Here is a 24720-nt window from a genome sequence, read left to right as displayed (position 1 = left end):
GTTTCAGGAGCATGCAGAAAACATTAACTGAAATGTGCTATGGCTGTAAATCTCTGGCAGTACAAATCCTGGTTATTTTCACTTTGTATATTTGGAATAACTTAAGTAATAAAGGAACCTAATATTTTGCATGTTTACAAAGCTTTGATAATTTGTTTATTCTCATGTTACTAGTATAAACAACAATGTTAATGTTTCATTAAAATTTGAGTAAAAGTTTGGAATTCTTCTAGAGCCCAGTTCTTGTGTGTCCCTCCCTTAGGGGTAACTTGCCCCTTAGTGGCTGAAGTTCTTGCACTACCTTCAGTTTTGACAGTGGTTTGGTTGACTGAGGGCTCAGTCAATCTCTCTTGTCTTCAGGTGAAATAACTTGATGAGTAACATGTTAATATTCTGCAGTATTTTGGTAGGATGAGTGGTGTTCTCCTGTGTATAATGTTCTGTGTATGCATTCTGATCTTTCTTTGCATGGTTTTGGGACCAGATCCACTGCTTAGTAACAGGAGAATGACATTTTCCTATTGGTTACCTCTCCAGAATGAAATCACTCCCTTTTTAGATAATTGCAGTAAAAAAAAAAAAAATTGGTTGTCTAGGCTAGAAAACCAATTTTCAAGTCTTTGGCTAATCAGAAAATGTATCAAAATACCTCATCATTTGGAGGTTTACTATTGTTTTACACTAATAATTTATTATCAAACAAGAGGACTTTGGAATCTTAAACATACTGTTAGCATCAGAGCAATATTTATGTTGTGCAGCACTGAAATAAAAATGGCAGAAAGCAGGTCTGCATAAAGCCCTCTGCAGAGCTTGTTAGACCCCCTGAAGAGAAGGTATCCAGCTGGAACTGAAGTTCAGAGATACGACTTAAGTGTTGCACTGTTGACTTAGACATCAATGTTAGAAGTTCAGGCATGGCTAAAGGCTCTCAGAACTAACAGACAGAGTCCCTTCTCGACTGGGTTTTTGCCCGTTGATGATTTCAGTACAAGTACAAAAAGAACTTTTGTTCTAGTTACTGTAGCAGTGACCTAGAAATTAGGATTCTAGTTCGACTCTTACGTAAGTTGCACTGGAGATGCAGGTTTTCCTGTTTGTAGGATGAGTACCTGGCAGGTGATAGAGCTAAGGGAAAAAAATGAAATGTGGGACATTTTTCAGATTTAGACATCTGGAAATACATCTTCATATCTCATCCTTCTACAGCTACAGGGGGAAGATGCAGCTGGCTAAATAGCAGCTTATATGTGTGGTTTTAAAGTCCAGTTGCTGAATATTTTCCTATTTCTATAAGTGATCACAGCTCTACATGTGTCAGAAGACTCCCAGGAAAACAGAAGTGGGCCTTTTGTCCTCCTGTCTAGTCTAGTTGGTGGTTAGAAAAGTATCTATCTCACTTGGTAACACTGGCACCTACAGTTGTGCAAGTGCCCTAGCAAAAAACCCCACCAACACCACTGGAGCCATTTAAAGCTTATGCAACTTAGGCAGGTCTTTCCCCTTTCAGCTGTAGCAAAGCAATTGCATCTCAACCATAAACCAAGTGCTGTGGCTTCAGGGAAGTGCAGCTGTGCTCCCCAGGCAAACAAGAGCGTTTCCTCTCCTTTTTCTAGAATAATGTCTCTTCCTCTAAGAAGCTCCTTTAACTTCTACAGAAGTGGGAAAAAAACCAGTTACTCATTTACAGTAGTTTTTCCTCTTCAGTTCAAATGCTGCTGAATGTTGGCAAGATCAGTTTGTTTTTTTTTTTTAATAGCTCTATAAAAATTAACTGCAACTGTTGCAGCAAGAGAGCTGGCACAAGCTCTGAGCTTAAGTCTGCAATAAAATGCTCCTATCTAACAGGGAACCCCTAATTTAAGCTCCTCTAAAATCAGCATCCGTGTCAAAAAGTAGAGAGTGGAGAAAGCACGTGACATCACTCAGGTTAAATGCATCATCTTGTGCAGTTATAGCTACAAATGCCTTCATGGAGAGTTAAAACTGCCAGACAATATTTCATAGTTTTTTATTGATGGCATTTATCCCATGGTTTAACATGTTAATTATACTGTAATAAACATGGCTTTAATATTAAACTTTTCCTTATTATCCAAAGTCACCACAGTCCATTTCAGTAAATATAAAAATATATACTTAATACTTTGTACAATACTGGTTTTTGGTCCAAACAAAAATGGATCAGAAAAGCCAATAAACTTACTTTAAGAATTCCCAATTTTAAAGATTTTCTAAATGGATTTAGGCAACTTTGAATAATGGGATTTACATAAAATCTGAGACAATACTAAACAAAAATGGCTGTAACACACAAAATTAAAATTTCCATTTCACAGATTTGTTATGCCAAAAAAGTACATAGAGAAACAAAATTGTATTTACACATGTTTCATAATAAAATAACAAAGGCGAGACAGGTGATAAAGGGCTGTAAGAATGAAAATATAGAAATAGCATATAATTATTAAATGAAGAACTACAGATCTAACAAGTCCTTAGCATGGGTCATCCTTTAATCAGTCTTCCTCTATCAGAAAATTTTAGTGCACGATACACCCAAACTCACTCACTTCACACATACACCAGCACAAACTCAGCGTCGAAATCATTCATTATCAACACGCTCTACTCTATACAGCATCCCTCGCTGATATAATTACAATTCCGAGGCGTCAGTAAACGCAGATGAGCGCACGTGGTGGTGCGGATGAGGAGGTATTGTACAAGCCATTCACTGTGCGGGCGCTACTCACGGCTACAGCCAGACCATGCCGAGTCAGTGAAAGAAGTAACTTGCTGGAGTCTAAAATTTTAAGTTTTGCTTCAGAACGGCCCTGTTGCCAACTCTATTCGTTACCAAAAAGCTAACCGGGGAGAGGGAAGGGAAGGAAAAGGGCAGCAGAGTTTTAGATTCCTTTAGGCAGATCTGGCTTCAGCTAACCCGGCATGAGGTACGGTCCCAACAGCTGACCAATGCAGGGTAGCAGCTGCTTCAAAAGCCGCTTTATCCATCAGGTGATTATTTTCTACGTCTAACTGCAGTCTTTATCTTCCGACCAGAAACTGAAGATCCAGAGGCAGAGAAAACATTTTTCCCATTAGTCCTATCAAAAGAAATTAGTAGTTCAGAGTTTAGGACAGTGTAGCTGAAAATTTAGTAGCAGCACTGAGCAGATACTCCAGAACAACCATTTCATAGTCTTGTCTTGCTAGTTACCAGCTGGCAACAAATGGCCTATGATGAACAGGAGGAAGACAGCTCCAGAAACCAAAAGCAATTAAATCTCCCTTATCTGGAAGCGAAGTGGCAGCATAATGGCTAGATACAGATTTTACCTCTCAAGAACAAGACCATTTCACATACGTTGGTGTGTGGTATTCCTGACAACTAGGCTCCTCTAAAGGTACCGTTGCTTAGTCAGCCGGTCAGGCTAGTGCAAGGAAGGTGCCCAGTTTAGTTTCAAACTCCAAGGTTCATCTGAACACCTCCTGACTTAACAGCAGTAGAGGCTCAACACTGTCCACTGATATTACCCAAAGCTCAAGTGAAATTCTGATACGGTCTCTTACCCCACTGTAAATGCTGGAGGCTGGCTGAACGAAAATCCTGAAGAGCCAGAAGGCTGTGCCGGAGCTGCTGGTGCAGGAGGATTTGCACCAAAAGTAAATACTCCTGGGTTATTTGGAAAGTTGAAATTGGAAGTATTACTTCCAAACTGGAATACAGAACCTGGGAAGATGGGGTAGAAGCAGAAGGGAGTAAGAAAGTTGAAATCTGAGTTCATCCTTTCCCGCACAATCCTCACATTCTTCCCACTGTATCTTTAATCTTTTTTTTTTTTTTTTTTTTTTTTTTTTACAGCTCACTCAAAACAGTGAAGTTGGGGGAGGGGGGTGTACCAGAAGTGCCAGATTACTACAGGAACAGTCCATAGAAGAATTCATTCACTTTAACAGACAATCATAAAGGTATTCTTAAAATAACACTGCTGGCACACTGATCAGGAATTGTTTGCTAACTTCTGTACGACCTTGAAGTTTACGCCTGTGCATACTGAAATTTATTAATAGTATCTTAAATTACAGTATTGAATCATGTAGATCTGTGTTTAAGTAAACTTTCTGGCGCTCATGCAATCCAGCTGGGGACTCCCTTTCCTTTAATGTGCTAACACAGCACCTCATCTGAAAAAAAAAAAGTACATATACATTCCTACCATCAAAGTAACTGATAAGCAACATGGACAATCCAGGGAGATTTTTATCTTTGATTAATGAAAGACTGGTGTGCCAACTAATCTGCCGATTAGTACAAAAATGATGGTTACTCTTAATGAAGGAAAAAAAGGAGGTTTTTCCCTTTAAGTGTTTGACATGATGGTATCAAATATACGCATTCTGTCAGTGTGGTTTTCTTTTTTAATAATTGCTAGTGTGGAACAGGTCTTTCTTACACCAAAATTATAAGGATCATTCTCTGCCCCCTTTCCACGGTATTTTATACTTCTTCAGTAAAAAGAACTTTAAATAAAACCTTCACCCATAAATGCTTTAAAATCATTCTAGGCATATTCTTACACAACAAAGCCCCCAATCCAAATAAATTTCCAAAGCCTGCTAATGAAGTCAGATAACTAAGAACTACTCTTAACAAATCCAAAACCAGTAATTCTGCAGTGCTTCTGCTGTTCTGGTTTGTATGATCTTACCAGTGAACACCCCGTGAGTTTCAAAACCTCCTTTTAATCATTAGATTTCTCAAGAAAATAAAGCCCAGTCTTTAGGGGCAGGGTTGCAACCTCCATGCCTGCTCAGTCTCTTGTGGAGGTGGTTTACCACGAGCCTGGCATACTTATGGCACATCCTCCAGAGTCAGGAGCAAGACACAAATGACTTAACTCTGTACCCGTTATTTTTATGGAGGGTCATTCTTACAGTTCAACATGTGCGCAAGGCCAAAGTGGTCTTTCTCCATATGATTTAAAGTGCGCTTCATGAAAAATAAAATACATCATCTTTGAGACCAAAAGGGAAGAGGAAGGTCGGCACTCACCAGCACTGGGGGTACCGGAGCCAAACCCTGGCTGTTGGGTCGCTTGCTGTCCGAACACAGAGGGCTGAGTACTGCTTGTCACCGAGCCGAAGGCAGGAGGAGCAGGCTGAGCGCCAGCTGAAAACAACGTTGTTGACAGCGATCCAAAGCTCGGAGCGTTTGGCTGGCCAGACCCTTGGCTCTGGCCAAATGCTGGTGGCTGGCTGGCACCGAATGCTGGGCCGGCAGCAGGCGCTGAAGGCCCAGAGCCAAACAGAAACGAAGAGGACGACCCTCGGGGAACAGAAGAGAAATGTCAGTATATGCAGGTTCTTTTCCCCGCACAAGAATGAATCTGGAAACAAAGAGTCTAAAACCCCATGTTGCCCAAGTTTGGTAGCTGAATACTCATCTTAATTTCAAACTATGTGAGTATATAAAACAAATACTGTATCAGCCACAGAAGGAATCGCACCTTTTCTTGTAAGTAACCTGAGAAACACCAAGTGTATAGGAGTCAGACAAAATTAAATCTCAAACGCACCGGTTGTCTAGACTCAAATGACTGTGTTAACATTCATGTTCTAGAAACAGATTCCCACAAATAGTACACTTTAATTTGTATTTCCTAAAAGCTTTTTACATCACGCAGAGAATATTAATTAAAATTGTATTTTTCAAACACGCAAAATACAGCTGATTTATTAGGATCAAGAGAACATGAATCTTTCTTGTCTGCAGCTGCACCCGTCTGTGCCCAAGTGTTTACCAGTATCAACTTCTGGAAGCCAAATCAAACTTGCAGTGATCTCTCTCTACTCAAAAACTGTGTTTAGCAGAGTAGTTCTTTACGTAATACCAACAGACAACCAGCTCATTTGTTTAGCTGCTTCGGTTCTGCATGGCCAGCAGAAGCAACGAAACAAAAATAACTGACTGAACAGTGACTCTGAACATACACAGCAGATCTGCTATGCAAAAGGGGACATTTTAAACAGCACTATTAATGCAATTTAAGCAGCCTTCATGCAACAGAAAATACCCTCTATTGCACCATAACTTGGAATGGCTGACTGTTTTTCTTTCCAAGAAGTTGAACAGATATACGGTAAAAGTTAATACAGTCTTCTACATTAAAACAAAAAAAAATTCCTTTGTGAAGATGTTTGAAATATGGCTTCACCTACTAACAAAATGACACTGACAGTTACTGATTTGTAAGCAGGTTAAATTGATCTGCTTGTTGTTATAATTTAGGGCTGTTTTCTGTCTGTTTCTGATCCACAAAAAAGCATGCAAATTTTCTCTCTGTGAATGACAAGGTTAAGCAATCAGATCAAACTAGATGAAGTCTCTTCCTCACAGGTTCAATCTCATTTCCAACATACTGCTAGGCTAGCAGGAATACAGGTGATCTGGTGGATTTAGACTCGTGTCATACTGCTAAGTTCATGCAGTGGGGTAACGAACATGAAACATGAAGAAACTTCAGATTCTTATCTCTGTCTTCTCTAAATTGCTAGAAAACTAACAAACACTGGCCATAATGCTCATTAGAAACCAATCCATAAGCAGCAGCAATTGCATGTAGAGGTACTGTGTTTATATATACTTGCAAAGGAAGGATTTTGCAAATCTTGACATTGTTTACAACACTTGAAAGTTTTAGGCATGGGACAGAAAAATCAGGAAAGTTGTAATTCATTGACTTCTAACCATTAAGCACCGGACTGATAGTGACGAGGAGGAAACTATCAATCTCATAGTCAAAAGTTCCTGTAGAAATTGAAATCCAGTTCTCCTTTGCATAAAACAATGCTGCTGCCAGTTTATTACTAAACTGCATTTCCCAGACTGTCTGTGAAAAACTGAGCCCCAATTTATATTGTTGACTATAAATACTCAACATTTTTCTCTACTTGCATGCACGTGGCCTACACATTCTCCGAAGTAAAATATTCATGAAACAGTATTTCCTTGGTCCACTATGCAATAGCAAAAACAAGAAAAGCATCTATTTAAAATGTACCTGTTGAACTTGATGTGGTTGTGGTTCCAAAGGTAAAGCCTGAATTTGCTGCATTGGTGTTGCTGGCTGCCGAACCAAAAAGAAACGAAGCAAGTGACGTGCCGGTGCTAGAAGATGTGGTTGCTGCTTTGTTTTCTTGAGAGAAGCCAAATGACTGAGATGCTGCAGGTTCTGCAGAATTGCCAAAAACAGAGCTGCTCACAGTGTTGCTGGGTTGTCCAAACACGAAGGGAGCAGGAACTGGCTGAGGATTTGAGGAAGAGATGGTGCTGCCAAACACACTGCTGCTGTTGGCTGAAGTGCTGGGTACGACTGTGCTGGAGGAACTAGAGCTCAAGAAGCTGAAAGATGGCTTTGCTGCTCCTTGATCTGAAAGGAAGAACAGTAAATAAACCACCACAGAAACACCAAAGGAAGTACAGCAAATAGACTCCTGTTTCAGTCACTGTACAAACAGCAGTCCTGAATGACACCTCAACTGCTATCCCAGCTACTGTCGCTTGCACAAGATCCAGATTTAATGTGCCGATTGCTGCCATCCACAACGAAAGGAAGGGAAGAATTGTAAAGAAGGACACCATTGCAGTCTAGGCTTCATTCGTTACGAACACTAAGCATTGGCCATCATTATCTGAACCATTATTAACCAGTACTTCTGAACTCTTCAAACAAAAATATATTTCAGATGTTCTTAGAAGAATGTCAATCACCTGGAACAGTTCTATGGCTTTGCTCAATGGATTATTGAAAAACACAGTAATACAGTTTCATTTGCAGCTTGTTCGAAAATACAGCTCTGTGCCTACAGCTTTAAGTCAAGCAAAGCTTACCATCCTCCAGCCTAGCTATTCCAAGCTTAGGTTCACTGTACTTCAGCACCTGCAAGACCTGCTTTTAGGAGCAACAGAGAACAACCCTCCATTAAGATGACTGTTATAAAGTACTGACGGCAGTTTTACACACTTAAAATACAGCTGTCTCTTAAAGTCAGTAATTCTTCATCTTTCCCTAAGTTAGTTAGTTACTGATGTCCTTTTCCATATCACTTCAGATGTTAGAAACTAATTCCATTTTCTAAAAACCAGTTGCTAAGTCATACAAATGGAATTTAACAACCAGAATTTTTTCCACAGTGATCATCACTGAAGAACTGTAATCCTCCACTGCAGACTTTCAACAAATTAAAGGAATACAAAACTGTGTAATATCTGTAATTTTTATACCTTTGTAACAGTAGAAAAACAGCAGTACACCCTGCAGCATAGCTGCACGTACATGGGAATAAGACATTCTCTCTCTCATCCCCTTTCACTATGAAAAACGACGCTAGTATGAGGCCTCTATACTGCACCGTACTATAGATTTTATGACCAGCTGTGCTGCTACCACTGAGACAATAAAAATTGTGTTCATACAAGAAGCAATACAAGTTCCTTAAGTTGTGGCCATTTTTTTTTTTGTCTAAACCTAGTGTTTTAACTCATTTAAATCTAAGAAGGACCTACATGTTGTCTACACACCAACAACCAGAACTAAAGATAGGCTGCAGGTAGTAATTAAGCCTTTTCTAAAGCTCTAATGCATGAATATGTCAAATCCCACTGATTTTGTCCAGTATGGCTTCAAAGGTACTATTTGATACTATTTGATCGATGTGAGCAGACAAGCGAAGACAAAAGATGTTCTGTTTACCTGAAGTACTGGTTTGTGCCCCAAATGCAAATGATGGCTTTGCCTGCTCAGTTTCCTTCTCCGATGGTTTAACGAAACTAAAATTGAATATAGGTTTTGCTGTGCTCTCCTCTTTGGTATGCTCAGCTGTCCCAGCTGAAAAGACAGGTTGTGCCTTTAACTCTTCGCTGTCAGCTTTCTTGCCAAATGCTAATGGAGCAGCAGGAGTGACAGAGTCCTGTTTCTCTTCTGTCCTTCCCAAAACAAACTGTGAGGCAGGTGCAGGCTCCACACTGCCAAAAGAGAAGCCTCCCTTTGTTGAAAGAGTTTCATCCTTTTTCTCATCTGATTTCTTAAATGCAAGAGCAGGTGATGCTACCTCCTTTTCTGCAACAGTTCCAGAAGTGAAGCCACTGACTCCGGTTTTATTCTCATTGGTAGCTATGGAAGTAGAACTCGTGCCAAAACCAAAGCCTCCCAAAACTGGTTCCTCTTTCTTTTCTTGCTGTCCCAGGCTCGCTGTCCCAAACTGAAATGTTGAAGGAGCCTGACTGCTTGTAGATGGAAGTCCAAAGGTAAAACTGTTACTTTTACCTTCTTTTTTACTGTCTTCTGATTTAGAGTCTGAGGAAGAAACTCCGAATTTGAAGTCCCCTAAACTAGTAGGAAACTTAAATCCCCCAGTCACAGTGTTGGAGGATGCAGATTCAGATGCAATGCCGAACTTGAAGCTTCCTTGTTCTCCAAATTTAAAATTTCCTGTGCTACCTAACGTATGAGAAGATTCAGAGGACGACAACTGGACACCAAATGTAAATGATGGCATTGCAGCATTTGTGGACACAGCATCAGTACCAAAACCTGCAGAAATAAGTAATAATGTTAAGTTTGCAATATATGATGTAATACATGTAGGCTTTAGCAACATGGCTGGGATTCTAGTCCTGCACTTCCCAGAGTCAAAACTGTTTAAAAAAACCCAAACAAACAAACAAACCAACAAAAAAACCCTCCAAAACAACCACCAAACAAAACAAACCACAAGACAAATAAAACTCCATGCTTCCTCTCTACAGACACCTTTTTGCAATGGTATTCTTCTGTCCACCACCTGGATTTGAAAAGTATACCACTAACTTCTTTGAAAGATCATGCTTTTAGTCTAAAGTCCAAAGGAACAACGCATAAGGCTTGTAAAGAGCAACTAGGTCATCAATACAAGCTTTTCTCTAAAAACCATAATCTTTTTCTGGAGAAAGGGTACAGAAACACAGGCACATTACCTTACTTAAGCAATATTCCTAGAGGAAAAATGAACAATTTTGCTATACCTCAAAGGAAAAATAATTGTACTAAAAAAAAAAACCCAAAACCAAACCAAAACAAACAAACAAAAACCCAAAGAAACAATAAATTGCAGAATGCACACCCTTGTTTTTCTCATTAAATATTACCTTTGAGTTCTGCTTTGGTGCCTGGCTTTGCACTTTCACAGGCTACACATTTTGTGGCTTCTGCTTTGTTTTGGACCAAGCAGACCTCACAATCCCAGTTTCCTTCGGGCTTCTTGAATTTGTCTAAATCCAGAAATCCTCCAGAAGAAGCAGAAAGTGCAGAAACACTGCTACTGGTCACAGGCACTGAACTCCCTGAGAAATAAGCAAGATAGTTAATCATCCTGCTTAAATGATAAAGTGAACATGAACTTTTAAAGAAACTCTTACGTGCTTACTAAATTACAAAACAGACAAGTGTAACAGTAAAAAAAAAAAAAAAATCAAACTACAAGTTAATTTCAAACTCAATCCGACAATGTAAACAATAGAAACACCTAGATTCTTCTTTATAATCTATGTATGATTTAAGCACAAATTGAACCAATGACATTTAAACAGCAACTGCAGTTCATACAATACAGCAACATAGCCTATTTCAGATGTAAATTAAAAGTAACATACTCAACTACAGCTACTAAAAGAATTTCTGGTGACACGAGTAACTCATAGTCAAAGTTAGCACCACTCAAGTTACTGATCACTGTCAAGTGATGCGAGGGTGAGAATTTACCAGAATGATTCCTCACCAAATCCCAAAGACAGACATGTCCAAAACTACACCATGAACAAAAAACAAACAAAAAAAACCCCCCACCCAACAAACCACAAAACAAAACCAGAGAGGACCTCAAAGGTTCCAAACCCTCAACTCTCTGTTCAGTACACAAGCTACACTGTCTTCAACAGCAGCAGAAACCTCCATAAAAGAGGCTCGAAAGGTGACACTTGCCTTCTGATTTTTCTCCCCTGTAAAGGAAGAGATGTCACTTGATGCTGCACCCCAACAGAAAACTTCAGCTCCATAAGTGTGAGGACTGAAGTGGACACTCAGAAGGCACAAAAGTATCATATAATTGCCATGTTCACCTACAGTTTTAAACCACTGAGGGTGGTATTTAAGAGAAAGGCAGAAGATAATGTCTCAAATTCAAAACCATAAAGACAGGAATGGGCCTTCTCTTCCACAGCACATCCAGAGTATTTTTATCTTCTCATTTTACTTGCCTCTCCCATCCCCTTGACATATATAATATAACTATGTAATTCTCTGCACCATGATGGCCACGGCAAGCCCCTTACATTTCCAGAATTCCTCCTTGCAATGGCTAGAGTCTCAGACAAAAGTGTCAGCTGATCACTCTGAGGTTGAAGGTCCACAAGAATAAGCTCCCTCTGAAATACATTACCTTATCTGAAGAAATTCCACTCTTACTGTACAGGATGATTATAAAAGCACAATCTAGTCCATCTTTGATTCCCACCCCCCCACCCCAGATATATTGGCCAATGTGTTTTTTGACATAATAGTATATTAAACGATGTCAAGAGCCAATGAAAATTAACACTAAAGTAATTATTTGTGCTTTAAAAACAATACACTCACCACACTCAAAATTAATTACAATCACACATAATGGGAAACAACCCAGTACTGCACTGAAGACAGTGCCTGCCTCCCCAAGGTCTGGAAGGACCGTGACCTTCTAGAACAAGGTCACCCGTGTTCTGGGAGGCTATCACTGGCCTTCCTAAGCATAGCTGAACATGTGGTTTTGTTTTAGCTTAGGACGACTAGTTAAAGACTACACTGTCTTGTGGCTTCACACTTCTGCTTGATTACACACAAACACTGAGCGGAGACATTTTTGGCCATGTTCTGTAAATACTGTTTCTACTTACATTTTGGAAGAGAAAAAAAACGGCAGTAATTTTTCACTCTTTCTATGGAGTTCAGAGTCTTTCCCAAAGAAAATAAGTACATTGGTTTTAAGTCAATTAAAGCATCTTTCCTCACCAGCTGCAAAGCAGAATATATTTCCTTCATGTCAGCTCTGCACTAATATTTCACAAACAGCTCAATTCACGCAACAGGCTGGATCTGGGCCAACATCTCAAAAGTGCCTGTAACCATTCCTGCAGACAGGCACTAATCCATCCTGTCCCACACAAAAGCACGCTGCTCAAAATATTTTATAGATGCAATGTATTTTATTCAGTAAAGAATGCACAGAGGCTGAGATTGAAACAACATGAAAGAGAACACACCTGGTTTCTCAGATTGACAAGCTACACATTTGCTGTCTTCTGCCTTATTTGATACAAGGCACACCGCACAGTCCCAAGAGCCTTTTGGCTTCTTAAATTTGTCTCCAAACCCCATAGTGACTGTTGTGTCAGTGCTGCTGGAGGAAGATGTCACTGTCACCGAGTTGTCTGTGACCGCTGGCAATGTCAGAGCAGGCGTTACTCCTGTTCCAGGCTTTGGTGTCTCACATGCTATGCATTTTGTAGCTTCAGGTTTGTTCTGGACCAGACAGGTATCACAATCCCATGTGTTGGGCGCTGTTTTCAATTTGTCTTCAAAGCCCAGCATCCCTGCTGTAGGGACTGCTGCCTTAGAGGCGACACACTGACTTGAGCTTATTGCCTGTTTCATACTCTCAACTGTCGACACTTTAGCAGCTTGACATGTTACACATTTGCCATCTGTGGTTTTGTTTTGCAGACATGGGTCATATGTGTCAGACTGCCAAAATGAGGATGCTTGTTTAGAGGTGTCTTTACCTGCAGAAAAACTACTTATTGCAGGCCTTGTATAGACCACTGTGCTTGTAACAGGTTGTGCAGATGTAGGGGAGTGTGTTTTCACAGACGTAAAGCCTAGGAAAAAAAAAAACAAGAAGAGATCTTACTGATAAAGCAGTACCCTCACTACATGTAAGTTACTTATAATACTGGACTGCGTAAATTTAAGCCAAGTGCCAATGGTTCCAACCACACATTCCGACTAACTGCAAGAGGAAGTCCCTGGAAATCTTATCTAAAGGGATGAAATTTCATATGCTGCACTGGGACACAACAGAACATTTATTTAAAGCTTGATTTAACTCTTCATTTCCAATAAAGTTTTAAATACAAATTTTCACTGGTAGAGATACAAGTGTAAACAAACAGCACTGAAAGCTGACTGTCTGTCATGGACTAGAAATAATCCAATTTCATTTTAAGACACCATGCCCCATCGAATCAAATTTCTAAAGCTATTTCTGCCATAGTAGATGACTCACATTCACTTCAGTAGCTGTACAGCAGTTGGTACTTGGAACAGCAGTCCACACAGTATTTCCCCACAGATACCAAGTATTAATTAATATTAAACCAGTAATAAAAATTAAGACAACAGAATAATTGTTATCTATAATATTTGTCCAAAATTTACTGGACACAGGCCAAGTCCTTATTTAAAGATGTCAATTTTAACAGAAAACAAGAACCATCAATATGGAAACACTAAAGAAAATGCTATGGCAATGCATTTTAAATGGCAGCACAGATTTCTTGTAAAGCTAAAATGAGGAGTTTATTTTTTATTATTATGATGTTGTTTTGGAGTTGGGTTTTGGTTTGTTTTTTTTTTTTTTATCAGAAGTGGAATAGTTGAACAATGTGAATTTGGAAACTGTTTCTCAAGCTGATGAAGAAAACTAATGTCACTTCACTCATACATCTTTCCTTAAACAAAATGCACAGTGTATTTTCTCTCACTTAGCTCTTTCCAATATAAAAAGGCACTGTCTTCTTAAGAAGTATATAGATTTGTCACTTCATAAAGAAAAAAAGTCCTGATGCTACCAAAGGCTTATGGGAAAAGATCAAATTCAATACAGCCCTTTTTCTTCAAACAAAAAACATTGTCTACACACTTTATTAAACCATTGAAAACAATAGCAATTGCTTAAAAATAAAAACTAGAAAAGGGTTTTTAAAGTGGGACAGCCCACTTCTGCTTAAAATTTACATTTGAACCCATAGTAACTGTTACAATTTAAGGCAAAAGACTTGCAGCTTTTGAAACATCTTCAAGAATGAAACTGTCTTTTCTACTCTTAATTTCCTGAGATGGCGAAGGTGGGAGAGGAATGTGTGTAAAGCATTCTGCAAACACTTCCTTTCCAATTCCATAAATTTTATTTATTTAAAATTAAGCACTCATTATTTGATTAATTCTCTTTATACTTCATTTACAATTACAACCTAACATGTCAAGGAGATGCAATGCGTCTGGTTTGAAGTTGCAGTCTTCCTTTCAGCAATGAAAGCCACTTAGAATAGAAGTCCACCCTAACAGATGCAGCATTTAACGTCTGCTTGTATTTATAGCTAACATTGCATTAACTGTGACAAAGTATGTGTGTGGGGAGGTGTTGGGGGGGAGTGTTTTGTTTTTTTTTTTTTAAATCAATGCAGTCATATACTTGCGTATTTTTTGCCGTATCTTCTTTAAAAGAGTTTATTATCTCACCAGGGCTTTTTAGAATGTCTAACACGCTTCCTTCCTTTAAGACCTTGGCAGGTTTGGAGAGGCCATCGTATTCCTCTTTTTCTTCCTTCTTATTGCTGGTGCTGTTTACAGTGGTGGTATCTTTAAAAACAAAACAAAAAACACCTTTCACAAAGAAATCCCCTTAAAACATATTCACACTTGCTAGAAACAAGAATTTTCAACTTTCATGCTTCTTATATGAGAATCTCCAAAATTCTACCTAGTTTACAACAGTTTATAATTACAATTTGGTTAAAAGCAGATCTGTCACTGAAAACATGCTTTGCCTGAAATTGCTAATATGCTCAGAAAGGACAGATTTACTATTTAGTATACAAAAAAGAAAATCAGGACTTCAGATCTGAAGTACTAAAATTTCTGTTACCTAGAGTAAGTAAGGACGTCACTGATGTATCACTGGATCCAGAAACCTCTGCTGATTTTACAACAGGAACACTAAATGTAAACCCAATCTGCTATGAAAAAAGAGAGATTTTTCAGATTCTGAAACTAAAGAAACTTTAATCAAATTTCACATGCAAATAAAAATCTGAAATCCAGTCTTCAAACTTTTGGTATACATGCTGGATGACAGATTATAAGCCAGAAACCTGTATATTTGTTTTCCCCATTATCAGGGCCAATTCTGCTTTAAGGCTTGAGAAAAGGTTGAGCTTTATTTATTTTACTTACAGACAATGGAGGCAGCACTTCCGCCTCAGTAGATTTCACAATTGGAGATGAAAATCTGAACACTGGACTGCCAACATTACTTGCTGGTTGTACCTGTATTTTCAAAAGAATTAAGGTTTGTATCTAAAAGAAAAACACCCTGCTGAAACAATAGCAGCTACCTGAATTCACTAACAGACATTCTGCAGCGATGTTGGGAAATATGATGTTTGATATTTATATCTAATCCACAGATAAGAATTATAATAGAAGAAAATGAAGCTTGCAAGTGAGCATATAGTACAGTATCATCAAAACAAATGCCATAAACCAAGAGAAAAAACTGAGATGCTACTTGGGTCTAAATATGGTAAATATATGGAAACGCAGACCAGGCAGCTTAAGAACCTTAAAGTAACCCAGCTCAACTGTAATGACAGCTTCAGCAAATACCTCACCATGTTAAAGCAGATATCTGCTTCACAACATACAAAAATATTTCAAGTACTCTGGAATAGATGAATGTCTATTTTACTGCAATAATATTCCCAAAATTGCACCCTAGGCTCATATTCTACAGGCTTATATGACCATTAAAGCTACCTCTACTTTAATAACTTAACTTGGCATAAAATCCCAACAAAATTTCCATAGCATTTGAAGCAGTTATACAATTATGTTAACCAGAAGTTTGCAAAGTATAACATGGACAGAGGCCGAATCCAAAACTTTATGCCTCCCCTCACCTCCAAATCGGAATACAACCCTGATTTATTCAACAGGCTATAAACTAATGTTGGTTAGTTTAATAAACACCATGGTTAACATGCAACAAAGCAGATGTATACTCATCCCAAAAAAGTATTCATGATATACAACTAAGATTTACCTTGTTCATCACCGCTGTTGTTGAAACAGTGCTCGGTGACGGTGAGACAGGACTACTGGCAAGAAAACTAAAGTTGAATGAAGGCAGCGATGCAGTACTGATGGGTAGGGGTACTTTTGGTAATATGGGTTCCTCCGCTTCCTAGGTGTAAATTTTAATTGTTGTAAATTTTAATTGTTCTCTTTTAAAAAATTGTAAATTTTAGGTTTTCTCTTTTACAAGACATACTACTTTCCTACCCTGTCCCATCCTTGATTTCTTAAAGTTAAATATAACAGAGAGATCTGTAGATGAAGACAAAACAAATTTTCAAAAGGAATCCTAACGTCCCCACCTCAGTCTGCCAGATCATTTTAATTTATGGCAGGCCTGTTTCCATGTCATCCTACACTTACCACCTGTCCAGTAAGGATACTGAAAGTTAGCTCAAAACTGTTACCTGTGCAGAACAGAGGGGCACAGGTCAGATTTATTTTTGTCTCCTCTACTTCAGTTATTAAAGATCTAAAGAAACATCATCCTTTCTAACTATCCTTTCATCCCTTCAATTAAGAGTACACTCTCAAGACAAATGAGAAAGTTTTGCTCTTGCAAAATTAGGTAGGACAGCTTCCAAAGTTCCCAAAGTCACTACTGCAGAGAACTTGGAAAAAGAGAACATTTAAAGTATGTGAGTTTCTTACGAGTACCAAAAACCCCAAACCAAAGCACAAAATGCCAAAAAAGGAAGCCTGACTAGCAGCACAGATGATCATACTCTCGCAAGTCTAGTCTATATCATGTATATCATGCAAGTTTAAAACTCAGAAAATATTGTACCTTAAAAACTTCTGGTCTTATCCTTGCCTTTTAAACTATTTGATTACCAAGATTAGATTAGTTGGGGTTTAAATGGGAATAGCCAATCTAATCACGATTTGCACAGTAGTACCAAGATCTACCCTGAAGTGACTAAGCAGAGACATTAAGTTGCTACTACAGAAATTTAATGTATCCTAAAGCTTACACCTATTTCACAGTTTTGATTTGAAGAGTCTATTGGACCTTGATATTCAGATCATTTGTATTATAGAAACATTCTCCAGTATTTGCTATTTCTTCATTTTGCATCAGCCAGAAGACTGATTTAAATTTTTTATATTTAAGATCCAGTAGTAGGCAGCTTACATAACAGCCAATCAGAAAAATAATCGTTGGGATAGTCATGATGATAGTTTTATTAAATGTACTTTTCCCATTAAACCAAGAAAAAAATGCTCTCACAATGAGTTTGATTAAGTGCCAAAAATTGTGAATGATCATTCGCGGACATGCAGAACACTGTCTTCTGCTTCAAACTCTTGGCTTGTCTCTTTCTACATGACTTAAATATGAAATAACAAATTAAATAAACTTTGTTTACTTATTGGGCACTTGTTTCAAGCCTCATTCCTTTATAAAAACTCTACAAACCTCCACCAAAATTCGTTTATTCAACTGCTAATGAGAAACTTTACAGTATGAAGCATCTCCAAGACAACATGACTAAAGATTTAAAAAATATAAAACCAAAGTTGAGGCACTTGAAACAGATAAATGAATTGGAGCTTGTCCTGAAATCCACAGCAAAAAACCCACAAAACTGAAGTGGCATTATTATAAATGACTGTAAGGCAATAAAACTGGCATACTTAACTACTCACTTCAGTAATCTCAGTGACAGCAATTAACCTAAGAGTCCCTTACCTGTTGTTCTTGTCCAGGTTTTGATATATAGTGTACTCCTCTTTCCCTTCTCATCTTGCCACCACCCACTCCTCCTCCTGAAGACAGACCGTTGGATGCAGGAGTACCGAATTTAGGGTAGGTCAAACTGCTCACACAGAATAACAATACATAGGTTGAGGAAGGAAAAAAAAGGAAAAAAAAAGGAAAAAAGAAAAGGAAAAAAGAAAATATCAACTTATCAACTAATTGCTTCAAGCTATTTATAGACACTATTAGTCCTAGAACTGACACCTTCTAATCGGGATCAGAAAAAACTGTTTCACAAGTTGCTAAACGGTGGTAAATATCTGATGTTCTAAACAGCAAAAGCGGCATTAGTAAGAGCAGCAATGAGAAAGACGTACATAAGAAACAGTCACAACATCCATAAAGGAATGATGACTAAGCTAGAAGACCCAAAATAGAAGAACTTATTTAGATTGTTATTTTCTAATGTTTCCTTTTAATAGTCCAGACAGTGGAAATTTCGACTGCCAGTTCTCCAATTCTGTGATGAGCATGTATTTTTTGCAGGGATATAAAAGAACAACTAAAAATATATATTGGGGGAGAAGGGGAGAGAGCAAGCATGCGTGTGTGCACATGAAATGCTGCCAACAGCTCTTATGGAATAGGCAAGGCTTAAATTTGTGTAACAAGATAATACAGCAAAAGCTTCAGAAGCAGCTCCGGTTTTCCTGGGGCCATCAGCAGAAGCAGCAGAGGTGTTTGGGTGTGCCAACATTCCAGAGGTCTTTTCAGACATGAATACAGAACCCTTTTGTAAGGCATACAAAAGCATTTCTCTGTTCATTACAGAAGCCTAGATCTGAACCAGAAAGATTTCCTAATCCAAGTGGGAAGGGAAAAGAAAGAACAAACAACCAAAAAATAAAAAACAAACAAAGAACCTCAAAACCCCATACCACACCCCAAAACAGACGTGAACTAGGGAACAGCAACAATAAAAAGTAGTATAGCATCAAAATTAAGTACCCCTGGAAAAAATTACCATATCAAAGCTTATCCTACAGCCAAGCAGCCATTACAAAAGTACATTTGATCACACTGGAAGACACCAGGTCAAGTTTCCAGAAGACCGAGGAAGAGAATTGGTCTAAACTTGTCAGATACTTGCAAACAGTCTGCTTAGCACTGTAACCACTGAGAGGAAGACAGATCCTTAAGGCCATATGCTCAAACTTCTCTCTAATCCAAACTGACAATCAATTTGAATTCTGAAAAAAAACCTTATGTCAAAATAGAGCTTAATTCAGACGATTATAGACTGCCTATATTAGCCCATGTTCCTCTCTTCTGTTAACACCTGTCAGCTTCTATGGGGCAAAGACAGCTTTCTGTCTTCAAGCAAGTAAATCCAATCTACAGTTCTGACACAGGTTCAAAAAAATAAATAGCCTTTGGTAGGCTGAACAGAGACGTACCAAAGTACTGCAGGTTAACTGCATGAAAGGACTCTGGCCAGCTTCCCTTTATCAGTGTTGGGTTCCTGCTGCACAACGTGGCACCCAACAGAGACTGGCTTTATAAAACAATTTTTTAAAAAGGACCATCTACTCTGCAGACAAAAGTAGAACAGAGCAGTAAAACTTGTGAACCGAATAAAAATCAGTTTTCTGGATCTCCCTTCTATATGGATGAGAAGAAAGGAGTTCTACTAAAGAAAATTTAGAACAGTTTGAAAACCCACAATTAAAACTGAACATCTGTTTGCACCTATGCCAAAACCTTAGAGCCAATTTCTTACACCCCTGAAAAGATAGTTGCTGTGAAGTCAAACTATTAGATGCCAAAACAAAGGGTTGGTTTTAGTTGGGTTTATCTGCAAACCAAAGAATGCCCAAGGCAACCTAAGAAGGCTTGGAAGATGAACACAGAGACAACAAAATACGATTCCCTGCTACTGTTCTTTGAAAAGGACAAATCCTCTGAAAAGAGGTATCCTTTGAATGCAAAGTGTCTTAATTCAAGCGTTACCAAAAAGATTAGTTGCCAGAAGAGACAGCCATCCATTTTATCTGGAGGTGAAGTCATTCTACCAAAACCAAGCAATCAGTGTAACGCAAGACAATCTCCTCAAGAAGAAATGCAATAGACTCTCCTGTGATTTTGTGTTTTAGAGACAAGCTGGCACTTGGCCTCAGATGATTCTAAAGGGCTCCTGTTTTTCATGCAAAAATCACAGAGCAGACAAGTGACTTCTCCACGAAAGGAGCATTAAAAACTGATCTTCCTCCAGGTTTTTGCTTTTTTAAAAAAATTAAAAACTAAATACAGTCCTGAACTGTAAGCCACTTCACCTTATAAAGAATCTTTCAGAAAGCGTCATTCCTTTAGGACAAAGCTTTCAGACTCTAAGCAATTAAAGAGCTGAAACTAATAGCTGCCCCCCCTAATGAACATCAAGATGCACAAATGGTTAAACTCTCTCATAATACAATTTTTTCACTGTATTTTCCATTCCCTTTACTGAGAACTGTTACTTCCCTTCCAAAAGCAGACAGACATGCAGACTGTAGTGACAAAGGAGAGAGCTTTCTTCTTTCAGGTGTTTTAAATTAATAGATGTGTCATACCTTTCAGATGATTTTACTCGTTGTTCTGCAGGAAAACTCTTCTCTCTCATGCCCTACAAGTTAAGTTTGATTTATTCCAAGATTTATATGAATGTATTTATATACCATACACAAAGCAAAGACAAACAACCAATCATGTTTTGTGCTGTTTGTTTTTTTATTTATTTATACCACTAAATATACCTTGCCTACTTAAGCTCGTTCCCTAAACATTATGACTATCCACTTCGATCTCCAGCTTAAAAAGCCCATAGATTTAACACCTGGTCATTTTTACATTCATATTGATACTGGAACCATGGGGGTTCTTTTTCTGAAAGAGATGCCGATCTTGTTTTAAGGAGAGTTTATCAGGGTCTCCATCTACACCAAAGTGATTAGAATGGATAATAAAAGCTTATTGTCGGAAATCTCATTTGGAGCCTGTAGCTCACCTGAAAGAGTTTATACGCAACATCAGCATGTTCCATCAGTGACAGCTTTGCGTACAGGAGCATACAAAAAGTAAAATGTTGTTTCTGTATTTTAACATTCTTTCACTGAGAACAGCCTGACCCAATAGCACATCATCACGTTCTGAAAATAACCACTAGCCACTTACTGTTCCAAAACCACAATTAAATTCATAACACCTCAAAGTATCTCTTCCACAATGGTTCCCACTGTCTTAATGCTTACCTCAAACATACTATCAGTACTCTTTGCCAAGAAATAGCACCTTAGTAGAATAATTGGTTAGAGACATTCCAAGCTTGTAAAAAGCAGGCAGAAAAGGACCAGAAAATGTACTTACTTTATGCTTTATATCTACCCTCTGGTGAATTTTGCTGGAATCAGTAGCTGGAGTCAGAGATGGTTTAAAATACTGGGTCCGACTCACTGACAGAGAGATTGCCTTTGGTGTCACGAGTTTCTTGACAGGTGGATGCTGTGATTCCATCTTTGAAAGGGAAGCAGCAATCAATTTATCCTTGCACACCCACCCAAATTACTGCAGCATTTACTGATGAAAAAAGTTACAGAACTATAAGCTTCCCATCATTCTCAGCACTCAGTGAAAATTATTTGAAAGTGTTGAAAGCATTTAGCTTGCAGAAGGATATCACCAGAAAACCAGTTATGAAATCCAAAAAGATACAGAAGTAACCGGTCTGACAAATTTTGAAATAGGATTCAGTCAGTTAACTTCATAGACAAAATAATTCATGCTACTATAATATGCTCCCGCCTTTTCCTCTGCTCTGCCCACATTGTGATTTTTTTTTTTTTTAATCCATTGGCTTAATCCATTAATTTAACATTCAAAATGCCAAGCAGCTAATTATAAAAGCTTCTGGGTTTCATTTCTCCTACGTTTTCCTCCTTTGAAGTTACACTTTTTAAAAAAAATAAAATTGTAAAATAATGTTAAAATAGTCTCATTCATTAAAATATATTCCAGTGTTTTAGATTTGCATTAGATGCAGTTAAAAGCACTGGTTTGACTTTCCTTGTCAAAGCATTTTCACAGACAAGAGCTAATTTTTAAGAAAAAGCACTGTACATTCTCCAAAACTGACTTAACAATTGTGAAACAAGAAAGACCCCAAAAGGCTACAAGATTTACCAAAGGCTCCATCTGCGGTTTTAAGGATTAGAAGAATCAGGCTGAGAATGCATGCTATTATTTAAATTAGTATCCACAGAAAACTGTGTTTACAATGCAGCTTTAATTTCACAGTATCTTCCAACTCTTGGTAATAAAATTCATGCTGTACTATCTATAAGGTGAATAAAAGTATGTTAAAAATTATTATACTAATTTTGAGACCTTGAGTAAAATGTGTTTCATTCAAGGTCACAAATCTGTTTTGAGTGAAGGATGGTCCATTGCTGTTTTTAAATGTAAATAGAATAGAATCAGAATAGAATAGTTGAATTGGAAGGGACCTATGATGATCCTCTAGTCCAACTGCCTGACCACTTCAGGGCTGACCAAAAGTTAAAACATGTTGTTACGGGAATTGTCCAGAAGCATCTTCAACATTGACAGGCACGGGGTATCGACCACCTTGCTAGAAAGCCTGTTCCAGGGTTTGACCACCCTCTCTGTAAAGAAATGCTTCCTAATGTCAAGCCTTAATTTCCCCTGAGGATGCAGCTTTGAGCTATACCCATACATCCTGGCACTGGATCCCAGGGAGAAGAGATCAGCACCTCCCTCTTCCCTTCCCCTCCTCAGGAAGCCGTAGAGAGCCATGAGGTCACCCCTTAGCCTCCTTTTCTCCAAGCTAGACAAACTCAGCCACTCCTCAGAGGACATTCCTTCCAGCCCTTTCACCAGCTTTGTTGCTCTCCTCTGAACACGTTCAAGTACCTTAAAAACCTTCTTAAATTGTGGGGCCCACAACTGCACACAGTATTCAAGGTGAGGCTGCACCAGTACTAAATGCAGCAGGATCATCACCTTCTTTGACCGGCTGGTTATGCTGGGTTTGATGCACCCCAGGGTGTGGTTCACCCTCTTGGCTGCCAGAGCACACTGCTGACTCCTACTGAGCCCGCTGTCAAACAGCACCCCCAGGCCCCTTTCTGCAGGGCTACTCTCCAGCCACTCCTCTCCCAATTGATATTTGTGTCTGGAGTTACTCCATCCCAGCTGCAGAATCTGACATTTGTTCTTGTTCATTTTCATGCCATTCATGACTGCCCAGTGCTCCAACCTATCTAGATCCTTCTGCAAGGCCTCTTGTCTCTTGAGAGAGTCAATAACACTTCCCAGTTTGGTATCATCAGCAAACTTGCTAAGGGTGCATTCAGCTCCTGCCTCCAGATCATTGATAAAAATACTGAACAGAACTGGTGCTAGAACTGAACCCTGAAGAACACCGCTGGTGACTGCCTGCCAGTCAGATGTAGCTCCATTCACCACAACCCTGTGAGCCCTGCTGTACAGCCAGTTCTTCATCCAGCGCACTGTCTACCTGCTCATCCCACAGCTATACAACTTGTCCAGAAGGATGCTGTGAGGGACAGTATCAAAAGCCTTACAAAAATCCAGAAAACTACATCTACTGCCTTCCCTTCACCCACTAGGCAGGTGATCTTAATCATAGAAGGATATCAAATTAGTTAAAAAGGTACAAAGAAAAAAAGAAGAGTCACCCAGTCAGATGTTTAATACACTAAGAGCTATTCTGTCTCCTGCAGATCCTTGAAATAAGAAAAATACCACAAAAAATACCTGCAGAAGTTTTGCCCAAGTGCTCAAGCCTTCTGTCAACCATACGTTTGCTTTGGCAGGAAAACACACAACCCTCTCCTCTTCTCATCAAGGGCTACCCTACCTCTGTCAGACTTTATGAATTCTAGTATTATGAATAGACAATTTCTCTACTTTCACCCAGTGACAGCTGTGTGCAACATTCACTTCTGACTGACGTCAGGCGCTCTGCTGCAAATCTGGTAGAGCTTTCCTAATGCCTCGTCACAGGTGTAGTTCCATAATTTAACTGAGAATCCATACCAGCTTTGTTTTCAATTATTTGGATAATATTTATGGTAAAGAAATTATATGCTCTACTTTCCAATGTTCTTGTAATTTAGCATATGAGGAAAGATGGTACAGGAAAACCAAGATGTCTGTAAACTCTGAAGTGACTGTAAAATTAATTCTACTTCTAATCGAGGGATTAGCATAGAAACTTCTTGAGACATTCTGTCCATTTGTGCATTAAAACAGCAGACGAAAATTTTGCATGGAAGAAAAAACACACTTCTGATCCTTTGGTTGGCCTGATCTTAAAGTGGCCTTTTGTGGGTTTTACAATTTAATAAACTCAATGATACCCCAAATTAAAGTGATTAAAAAACACTACTAGTTTTAATTTTTTTTAACAAAACCAAAAGGAAATCATTATTTACCACAGCATTATCACCAATTCAGTGCTACCTCCAAATAGGGATTTAGGAACATGAGGTTACAGAATTGACAACATTTAAGAATTTTCCTTCTCCTTACTTTGAGCAGTAGTAAAAAACATAAGTATTATTTTTCTGCTTAAGATGAACATGGAAATCTGCACAAGGTCTGTATGATCACTCAATCAATATTTTTCTATTTCTGATCATTTCTGCAAGAGAAAGCTTTCCTAAACAGGAAGATTAACATGCAACTTAACCCCAAGTTGAGGGCAAGGTAAAACTACTTTGTGTGTTCTAG

General features: G+C 38.6%; 1 protein-coding gene across 1 annotated transcript in view; it reads right to left on the bottom strand.

The window, feature by feature from the left end:
- Window positions 1-3022: 3022 nt before the first annotated feature.
- Window positions 3023-24720, bottom strand: part of NUP153 (nucleoporin 153) — a gene marked incomplete at both ends in the record, with an annotated part of 43656 nt that continues 21958 nt past the window's right edge. The window contains 14 exons of the mRNA XM_082015383.1: window positions 3023-3107; window positions 3574-3733; window positions 5057-5329; window positions 7065-7433; window positions 8757-9596; window positions 10190-10384; window positions 12338-12952; window positions 14595-14714; window positions 15001-15091; window positions 15309-15401; window positions 16177-16317; window positions 17902-18031; window positions 20520-20572; window positions 21313-21459. Of these exons, the coding sequence (XP_081871509.1) occupies window positions 3023-3107; window positions 3574-3733; window positions 5057-5329; window positions 7065-7433; window positions 8757-9596; window positions 10190-10384; window positions 12338-12952; window positions 14595-14714; window positions 15001-15091; window positions 15309-15401; window positions 16177-16317; window positions 17902-18031; window positions 20520-20572; window positions 21313-21459 (3312 nt within the window). The remainder of the gene's footprint in view (window positions 3108-3573; window positions 3734-5056; window positions 5330-7064; window positions 7434-8756; window positions 9597-10189; window positions 10385-12337; window positions 12953-14594; window positions 14715-15000; window positions 15092-15308; window positions 15402-16176; window positions 16318-17901; window positions 18032-20519; window positions 20573-21312; window positions 21460-24720) is intronic.

Source organism: Phaethon aethereus, assembly GCF_964289735.1.
Source record: "Phaethon aethereus genome assembly, chromosome: 2".
NCBI lineage: Eukaryota > Metazoa > Chordata > Aves > Phaethontiformes > Phaethontidae > Phaethon > Phaethon aethereus.
Note: the sequence above shows the minus strand (reverse complement) of the source record. Positions and strands in the feature narration are given on the sequence as shown.